The sequence below is a fragment of the Sinocyclocheilus anshuiensis genome, unplaced genomic scaffold (genome assembly GCF_001515605.1).
Source record: "Sinocyclocheilus anshuiensis isolate Anshui unplaced genomic scaffold, SAMN03320099.WGS_v1.1 scaffold459, whole genome shotgun sequence".
Classification (NCBI taxonomy): domain Eukaryota; kingdom Metazoa; phylum Chordata; class Actinopteri; order Cypriniformes; family Cyprinidae; genus Sinocyclocheilus; species Sinocyclocheilus anshuiensis.
This window is the reverse complement of record NW_015548216.1, coordinates 112,619-122,735: the sequence shown is the minus strand read 5'-3', so window position 1 is coordinate 122,735 and position 10,117 is coordinate 112,619. Positions and strand designations below refer to the sequence as shown.

Sequence of the window (10,117 nt, the reverse complement as noted above, 5' to 3'; positions counted from 1 at the left end):
ATTTTCAAATATTGTCCTATCCTAACAAACCATACATCAATGGAAAGCTTATTTATTCAGCGTTCAGATGATGCTGTTCTTTCTCAATTTAAAAAGATTGACCCTTATGACTGGTTTTGTGGTCCAGGGTCACATATAAGGTTCAGATATTCCAATAAAAGTGAGTTAAAGGGGTCATGACACGAGAAATCAAATTTGCCTTGATCTTTTGGCATTTAAGAGGTCTTTGTACCATTAAAACATCCTGCAAGTTTCATAGCTTAAAACCTCCTCCTCATTATAAACAAAGCATTATTTAATCAAGCTCCAAAAACAGCTCGTCTGGATCCGAGGGGCAAGATGATGTCACCAAAGCGCATAAACACAAATTTGCATAAACACGCCGCCAGAGCAAGACATCGACGAATAGTCTTCTTCTCAGCATAGGCCCCACCCACTGGCGTTCAGTCGCTTGATCACGCTGAATGAGAGCGTCGCGTCAAAAGCACATAGAAATAACAATCACTGCGCTATCTCGTCTACACTGGATACAGTAAACAGATATGAGTCTGTCGTCAGGACAAATGCAGTGAAAGAACATTCGCTTTGACACGTTTGGTTTAAACAGCTCATTCACGTCTTTGTACAGATATCAGAAGGAGCCCAGCGTAAGGAACAAGAGGATAGTTTATTTTTAATGGCGTCCCGGATCGTGTTGGAGGATTTTGTTTTGTAATCGAGGCACAGTGTCAGGGAGAATCACAAAGAAACATCTGTTGAAAGATGAAGCGGCACTAGATCTGACTGCAGCTGCTTCACAAACTGTAAGTACATGATTTCATAATGCTTTGTCTGGAAATGACTGCTTTATTTTGATTTTGTTTTCAAAACACTCACATGCAATAGCAAGGGGGCGTTGATACTGTTTCCTATGCAATGACATTAGCCAATCATAACAATGGCTGATTACTAGGGCTGCCCCCTAATAGTCGACTAATCGTTAGTCGACCAGAGGAGGCTTGGTCGACCAAAATTTTATTAGTCGCTTAGTTGCAGAAAAAAAAATCCACAGGCGAAGTCACGTAGTCCATGATGGACAGATCGTTAATGGCTGGTCTATGTGGTAATACAGTACATCCACCTCAAATATGGCTTATCATCTGATATATGTAAGTATTAGCAACTTTACATGGCCACTCAATCTGATGTTAACCTAGAGAAATGTGCACTATTAAAGTGTCTGTGTGGAAGCTGAACAGTAGCTCACTGCAGGACAGATGGAGGCGCCGGTGCTCACTCGCTCTTAAAATACTCATTTTTTCTCATTCAGATAAGAGTAATACATCTTTCGAATCTGTAAAGACTCTACGTTTATTTGTGTGCACTCACAATAAAAACAAATCGTGCTTTTGTAAAATAATGAAAGCAAACATTATGCGCTTTCTGCCGTCTCGGTCTCTGTGAACTTGTGTGTGAAACTCCGTTTATATCTTTGCCTTACAGACATTAAAGATATATAAACATATAGAGAGTGAAGTGTCTACTTTCAAATTAACCAATTCAAATGGAAAACAAATATTCTCAATTATGTAATCCGTATTAAACATGCATACAGGCGCATCACTACTGCAGAGATGACGAGTCAGTGTCGCCGACTTCATCTCTTAAACCGAGAACAAAGAAAGCACTAGTTTATCAATTAATTATTTAAATATTAATGCAGTTTCCTTACTGTTTTTCCCTGACACATTCATAATCATTACTTCTGCCGGTGTGCCGTGGCAAGCTTTATGCGTGTGCTGGAGCGCATGCGTGTAATTAAAGGCTCATTATTATGATTTAAATGATTTATTAATAAACGTGCGATTAGTCGACTAATGCTTAAAATGAACAACTTCTAGTTGACCAGAAAAATCCTTAGTCGAGGACAGCCCTACTGATTACTGACAAGCCTTAAAGGACCCGCCCCTTAAAAAAAGGTCATTTTAGAGAGAGAGTCAGAATGAGAGTTGAAAATAATCATTTTCCCTCATATTTATTTGTTTTTAAAATATCCATGTCATGACCCCTTTAATTGGCCAAAAAAATTTTTATTATAAGTTTTTTTTTCCTAACATTCCTATTACATATTGAAAACGTGATTTCTGAATGTTCTCTGAATCTGCAAGGCTTCAAAATGTTTTAAAAACATTAAAACATGAACATTAAGGAAACGTACAATTTTATAATTTATTGATTGTATCATTATGGCAATGTTACTTTTGAATGTTTTCTAAATGTTCTGAAACAAGTTTAAAAAAACATTAGATGGGCGTCCAACTGATATGTTTAAAAAACTGTTCCATGAATGTTCTAAGAATGTTTGTTCATGACTTTAAAAGAACCTTGGCAGAACGTTCTGAGAACATTTCCTGTAAGCTGGGCAGAGATCAGAAGAACTGAAGGGGGGTTAGAGTTAAGGTTAGGTTAGGTTAGGTTAGGTTAGGTTAGGTTAGTCGCTGGTCAGGACTCTGACCTGGTCATGCCAAAGTCGCACACCTTCACCGCGTTCCTCTCGTTCACCAGGCAGTTCCGCGCGGCCTACGGACACACACACACAAACACAGTATCAGTCCCTGATATACTGCAGTCGTCCGTAACTGGGTGTCATTTCTGGATTCATCTGACTGCTGAGGTGTTGTCTGTAATCACAGATCTCTGTCGCTGTTGTACATCAGCACAATACACAGAGCAAAGCACAATAATCTGCTGCAGCGTCAGCATTAGCTGAACCAACCGGAAAAACAACATTTATGCTTCTGCCGCTGTCTGATCGACTGATGTACATGTGAATTGTGCGATCAGTTTGTATGTTGTTTATTTACCTCTGTCTTGAGGCAAACAACATGCTCTTCATACCGATACGTGAAGCAGCATTCTTTATTGTAGGAAGTGCTATAAAAATAAAGGTGACTATCTATTTAGATCTATATTTATTCATCTATACATGTTTGTTTCACAGACTGCATGGCCTTAAAACCATCGAACCTCAAACTTTTAAAATATGGCCAGGCTCTGTTTTGTTTTGACAAACTTTTTTTTTTTTTGATTAAACGTATATTTTGTTTGATAATTTTAATGTTGGTGTTAATGATTCTTCACAACTAAATTTTCATCAACATCAGAAAAGAGCTGGGAAGAGCTTCAGATGTGCTGATCTTCACACCAGTGTACTCCTGTCCGCGTGTCTCAAACAGGTCCTGTGTGTTTTTGCCGTGTCTCACCAGGTCTCTGTGGATGAAGCTGCTCTGCTCCAGGTACTCCATGCCCTCGCAGATGTCCTGACACATGAAGAGCAGCTGGACGCGGCCCAGAGTTCTGCTGTGCTGCTGCAAGAAGTGCAGCAAGCAGCCGTTCTCCATGAACTCCGTCACGATGCAGATGGGACGCCTGAAGCTGCTGGTCGTCAGCATGCCTCCACACAACCTGCACACTTTAAGACACATGATACGACACCTCAGACGGTACGAACGCTCACATCACACACACACCTCAATCTATATCTGTCTCACATCTTTTCTCTTCACTAAAATCACTTTTCTTCATGTCTAAAGTCTCAATGCGTTTGAATCAGGTGATTTTTAATGGATGCATGAAATCAATTCTCCTCAAGTCATTTTTGTCTTGTTTTTCAGTGTGTGTGTATATATATACACACACACGCACGCACGCACGCACACACACACACACACACACATATACATGCACACACGCACAAACATATACACGCACACATACACACACACGCGCACACACACACACACACATACACACACACACACACACACACACACACACACAGAGGCAGAGTTTCAGCTCTGTAAACTCAGAGTTAAGCGAATCAGTTCTCAACACAAATTCAGAGCTGCAGAATGAAGGTGTTCAGCGGCTCACATTCTTAAAAACAAAGGTTCCAAAAGGGTGTTTTTGCAGTGATGCCATAGAAGAACCCTTTTTGGTTCCCAAAAGAGCCTTTCAGTGAACAGTTACTAAAAGAACCGTTTGAAGAACATTTTAAAAATCTAAAGCAACTTTTTCGACTACAAAGAACCTTTTCTCCATTTGAAAGGTTCCATGGATGTTCAAGGTTCTTAATAGAACCATTGATGCCAATAAAGAACCTTTATTTTTAAGAGTGCAGGTCACTGATGAAAGTTAACACTGAGATATCAGCCAATCGGAGTGCAGTCACAGACATTGACATTCAATGATGAGCTGCCTTTACAGTTTTTTTCAGCTGCTTACACACAAAATCTTTACTTGCCACAAGATTTCTGAAAGCTGACACTCAAACAGCAGAAGCACACACCAAATCTGCAAAACCATACACTAATACTCAGCCTTCATAAAACACTTTTTGTAAAACACAACACAATTCTCTATGTAACACACACAAATCTGACAGGAATTAATATTATGCCAAAGGTGTTTGCAAATGTTTGCTTTTGAGATGTGTTTTTGATATTTTGAATGCAGTGCTTCATTTTGCAAGAGATGTGAGGCATTCTGCATTTTGTGTGTGCAATTAACACACACACCACACGTCTGTGGTCATGACGTCATTTGAAAAACTGGTGCTGGCCCACCTGAAGGACATCACTGGACCCTTGCTGGATCCTCTTCAGTTTGCCTACAGAGCAAACAGGTCTGTGGATGATGCAGTCAATATGGGACTGCATTATGTTCTGCAACATCTAGACAGACCGTCTTATGTGAGGATCCTGTTCGTGGACTTCAGCGCGGCTTTTAACACTATCATCCCAAACCTCCTCCTGCCCAAACTAACTCAGCTCTCCGTGCCCATCTCCGTCTGTCAGTGGATCGGCAGCTTCCTGACAGACAGGCAGCAGCTACCCTTACGAAAAAGAAGTTTATTCAAGTGTGCTATTAGTATACTTCTTTTAAACTAAAAATAGGAAAGTATACTTTCAGTCTACTTTTTATGTACTTCCCAGTCATGGGCTTTATGTACTTTACTATGTACTTTAAATGACATTTAAGTATACTTGACTTATACTTAGAAAAAGTCTAAATATATTTGAGCTATACTTGTGCTCGTCGACTCCATCTACGTTTTGATTATCATTCTGAATCCAATTCATAGTCTTTTTTCAGCTTTTTGTTCAAAATGTTTTGTTTTTTTTTGTTTTTTTTATGAAACTTACCCACATTCAAGTGTTTATAAAACAAAAAAAAGAATGCATGAAGCTAGAATAAAATGTTTTTGTTTACACCATCCTCTGCACTTCAATAACTGTCTGGTTCAGCTCAGCTACCAAATCTGACCTCAGAAGACTTCAGAGGGTAGTCCGGACTGCTGAGTGAATCATTGGTACAACCCTCCCTTCTCTCCAAGAACTGTACTTATCCAGAGTGAGCAAAAGGGCTGGCAGAATCACTCTGGACCCCTCACATCCAGCACACTCCCTCTTTGAACTGTTGCCATCTGGTCGACGCTACAGAGCACTGAGCACCAGAACGACCAGACACAGGAACAGTTTCTTCCCTCAGGCCATCCATCTCATGAACACTTGACAATAAACATGGAACACACAACACTATTATACACTTATATACTTATTTATCTAACACACATACTTAGTTTACATTTCGAATTTGCACATAATATACCTGTATATACAAAACTGTCTATTGTAATATACCTGTACATACAATTGTCAATCTGTATATTGTTATTCCCTATTTACTTGTTCTATTTTTATTCTTTTATTATCTGTGTTTTTTGTTCTGTCACTGTCATTCTGTTACACTGTGGAAGCTTCTGTCACGAAAACAAATTCCTCGTATGTGTAAACATACCTGGCAATAAAGCTCATTCTGATTCTGATTCAATTCTTGGATTTGTGTGTAAAGTTTTGAAAAAAAGAGGCAAAATTTTGAAAATGTAAGCAGTTGCAAAAAAACTGTAATATTTGAGATACGTTTTCATAACATTGAAAGAACACATTCTGAGATCAACATTCTTTGAATGTTCTTATGATGTCATTTGTGCTTGAACGTTATAAGAAAAAATTTTGTAACCTTTAAATAATATTTAACACTAATAGAATATTAAAAAATAAACATTCAAATAACATTATGGGTGAAAATAAAGTTAATTTGGGGGAAAATAAAGTTGTTTTGTAACCTTTAGATAACATTATAATCATGATAAGAAAACTGGAGATTTTAATGTTCTTAGAATATTACAAATAAACATTCAAATAACGATATATTTTGGGTCAAAATAAAGTAAGTAGAACGCTTAAGAAATGTTTTGGTAACATTTGAATGCTTTTCAAATATTAAAACAAACGTTCAAGTAACATATTTTGGTTAACAAAAAAGTTAGTATAATGCTGTAAGAAATGTTTTTGCACCCTTTAAATAATGTCATAATTAAGATGAGAAAACTGGACATTTTAACGTTTTAGAAATATTTCGAAACAATGTTCCCACAATGTTTTTATACCTAATTTTGTGACCCAGGAACAAAGCTAAAGCATAGATCTTTGCAATCTCATGGAATCAATGATGGAGAAAGACTTCAGCAAACGCCTCTGTCTGATCTCTGTTTAACTTCACTGAGAGATTACAGAGATCTCACTCATATTTTCTCTCTCCTGTGACGTGTTTCCATCACACACACCTCCAGATTTTTCCAGAAGCGTCTGAGCGACTCGCAGAGCAGACTGAATGAGAAACAGACGCTGAATGAAGGATTGATAAGAATCTAACACTCGCAGCTCAGGAAGTCTCACACACACACACACTCTCACAAACACACACGTCTACCCACCCACCCACCAACCACACTTTCCAGCTTCTCAGCAACTTTCCACTTGTTCATTGTGTGTGTGTCTTACGTCATGATCTTAGCTTCCTCTATGAAATCATCGTCACTCATGGCTCCTTCATTGATGGTTTTAATGGCCACTTTATGCTGCGCTCTCCATTTTCCCAGCCGCACCACTCCAAACTGACCACTTCCCAGCTCCTTCATGAAGGTCAGCTCCGACGGGTTGATCTCCCATTTATCTGCACACACACATCAGCATGTGATGTAGTCGTCAGCTCTAGTTTATTAATGGACGTTAATGAGTTTTCCTGTAGCTCAGAGAGTAGATCATCGGAAACATTAAGGTCAAGGGTTCGATTCCCTGGGTGCGCGAGAACCGATCAAATGTAAATACTCTGAATGCAATGTAATTTGCTTTGGATAAAAGCGTCTTCCAAATGCATTCATGTAAATGTCATTAGGTTAGATCTGCCCACTTAGACAGGAAATAACACGCAAAGAGTTATTTTTACTCAATGGGATCAACTGAATTCAATGCAAAGCTGCTTTTTCTGACACCGTTGACAGATATTTGTTCTTGTTTTAATCAAGACTTCTAACCCTAACGAACCCAAACCCGATCTTGCTTTATTCATATTGTCACACTATTGAGGGAACATGCTGGAGTCCCAAGGAAATGTTTAACAGTCTTTAATCACGAAACACAGGAGATAATCCACAATAGGCACTTGAGTCAAAACACGTAGAGAACGAGTAGACCTGACAAACACAAACTGAACAGACTAGGACTTAAGTACACAGGGAAATGAGGATAATTAACTAAACACAGCTGGAAACAAATGATGAACTAATCAGAGAACCTAATGGAAACAGGAAGGACCAAATAAGGAAACACAGGACGGACTACGGGGGCAAAACAGGTCCAAAAGTCTGACACATATATTCATTTATTATTTATTTCTCCATAGCACCTGCAAATGCTCTCCCCTCCTCTGCACATTGATACACGTACAGCTGTATTCATTTAGTTTGATTCATCACTGAACATTAATTTAATTGCTTTGTATAATGAGTTTTCCTAAATGTTATGTTTGAAAAAGTAAATGAGGCATTGTCTAGTTCAATTTGCATATATTTCCAGAACAGAAATCTGAATCCAGGTTCAATTGATAAGAATCTAACACTCGCAGCTCAGGAAGTCTCACACACACACACACTCTCACAAACACACACGTCTACCCACCCACCCACCAACCACACTTTCCAGCTTCTCAGCAACTTTCCACTTGTTCATTGTGTGTGTGTCTTACGTCATGATCTTAGCTTCCTCTATGAAATCATCGTCACTCATGGCTCCTTCATTGATGGTTTTAATGGCCACTTTATGCTGCGCTCTCCATTTTCCCAGCCGCACCACTCCAAACTGACCACTTCCCAGCTCCTTCATGAAGGTCAGCTCCGACGGGTTGATCTCCCATTTATCTGCACACACACATCAGCATGTGATGTAGTCGTCAGCTCTAGTTTATTAATGGACGTTAATGAGTTTTCCTGTAGCTCAGAGAGTAGATCATCGGAAACATTAAGGTCAAGGGTTCGATTCCCTGGGTGCGCGAGAACCGATCAAATGTAAATACTCTGAATGCAATGTAATTTGCTTTGGATAAAAGCGTCTTCCAAATGCATTCATGTAAATGTCATTAGGTTAGATCTGCCCACTTAGACAGGAAATAACACGCAAAGAGTTATTTTTACTCAATGGGATCAACTGAATTCAATGCAAAGCTGCTTTTTCTGACACCGTTGACAGATATTTGTTCTTGTTTTAATCAAGACTTCTAACCCTAACGAACCCAAACCCGATCTTGCTTTATTCATATTGTCACACTATTGAGGGAACATGCTGGAGTCCCAAGGAAATGTTTAACAGTCTTTAATCACGAAACACAGGAGATAATCCACAATAGGCACTTGAGTCAAAACACGTAGAGAACGAGTAGACCTGACAAACACAAACTGAACAGACTAGGACTTAAGTACACAGGGAAATGAGGATAATTAACTAAACACAGCTGGAAACAAATGATGAACTAATCAGAGAACCTAATGGAAACAGGAAGGACCAAATAAGGAAACACAGGACGGACTACGGGGGCAAAACAGGTCCAAAAGTCTGACACATATATTCATTTATTATTTATTTCTCCATAGCACCTGCAAATGCTCTCCCCTCCTCTGCACATTGATACACGTACAGCTGTATTCATTTAGTTTGATTCATCACTGAACATTAATTTAATTGCTTTGTATAATGAGTTTTCCTAAATGTTATGTTTGAAAAAGTAAATGAGGCATTGTCTAGTTAAATTTGCATATATTTCCAGAACAGAAATCTGAATCCAGGTTCATAATTCTTGTCTGATTCTGTCGTCATATTAGAGTTAAAGGTTTTTCCAGAGAGGATTCTGAATTTCTCTTTTTATCACTCCATAAATCAGAAAATACTGTCAACAGACAGAAAACAAACACATTTTCACCATGTTTTTAGGAGTGAAATGTTGTATAAATCAGTGTGAATGAAATATGAACAAACCTTCAGAATATAGAAAGGAATAAAACTGTACAGTTTGGTGTTTGCAAGAGGAAAAAACTCTTTAAAGATTGAAATCTACAGACGCAAACAGATAAAGTGCAATAAAATAAACACTTAAATGTGCGTTTCAGATGTTTTCTTTCCACTAGTCTGAAAGAACAGACATGATATGGAAGCAAAATAGTGCAAAATCTCAAAAATTGAGCAGTGCATGAAAACACACTGGTTAGTCTGTAGTGTCTTGAGCTTACAGGGTCTTTTATATGTGTTATTACTAGTTTTAATTTGCTCTGATTCTAAAAGTGCAGCGGTTGATGATGGTCCTTCATGTGTGTGTGTGTGTATGTGTGTATGTGTGTGTGTGTGTGTGCGCGTTTTTGTGACAAATGAGGACATAAATTTGTATAATGACAAAGGTATGACATAGGTATTACAAGGAGAAGGTGACTTTTCAGGACATTACCCCATGTCCCCACTTCTCAAAACGCTTATAAATCACACAGAATGGAGTGTATTGAAAATCTGAAATAGATGGGTACTACAACATAAACATGGTTTATGAGGACACTTCCTGTGTCCCCGTAAAACAAAAGGCTTAAAAAGCATACAAAACTGTGTTTTATGAAATTCAAAAATTGTCAGTAGTTTCCTGTAAGGGTAGGTTTAGGTATAGGGTTGGTGTAGGGCAATAGAAAATAAACATTTTC

The 10,117-nt window shown here is 38.5% G+C and overlaps 1 protein-coding gene across 1 annotated transcript in view; it reads right to left on the bottom strand.

The window, feature by feature from the left end:
• The window catches only part of LOC107653892 (tyrosine-protein kinase TXK-like), a 29,741-nt gene that overhangs the window by 8,617 nt on the left and 11,007 nt on the right, over window positions 1-10,117 (bottom strand). The window contains exons 10-14 of the mRNA XM_016440759.1: window positions 8,128-8,299; window positions 7,521-7,576; window positions 6,885-7,056; window positions 3,243-3,444; window positions 2,495-2,559 (exon numbers count right to left, since the gene is read on the bottom strand). Coding sequence (XP_016296245.1) covers window positions 2,495-2,559; window positions 3,243-3,444; window positions 6,885-7,056; window positions 7,521-7,576; window positions 8,128-8,299 — 667 coding nt within the window. The remainder of the gene's footprint in view (window positions 1-2,494; window positions 2,560-3,242; window positions 3,445-6,884; window positions 7,057-7,520; window positions 7,577-8,127; window positions 8,300-10,117) is intronic.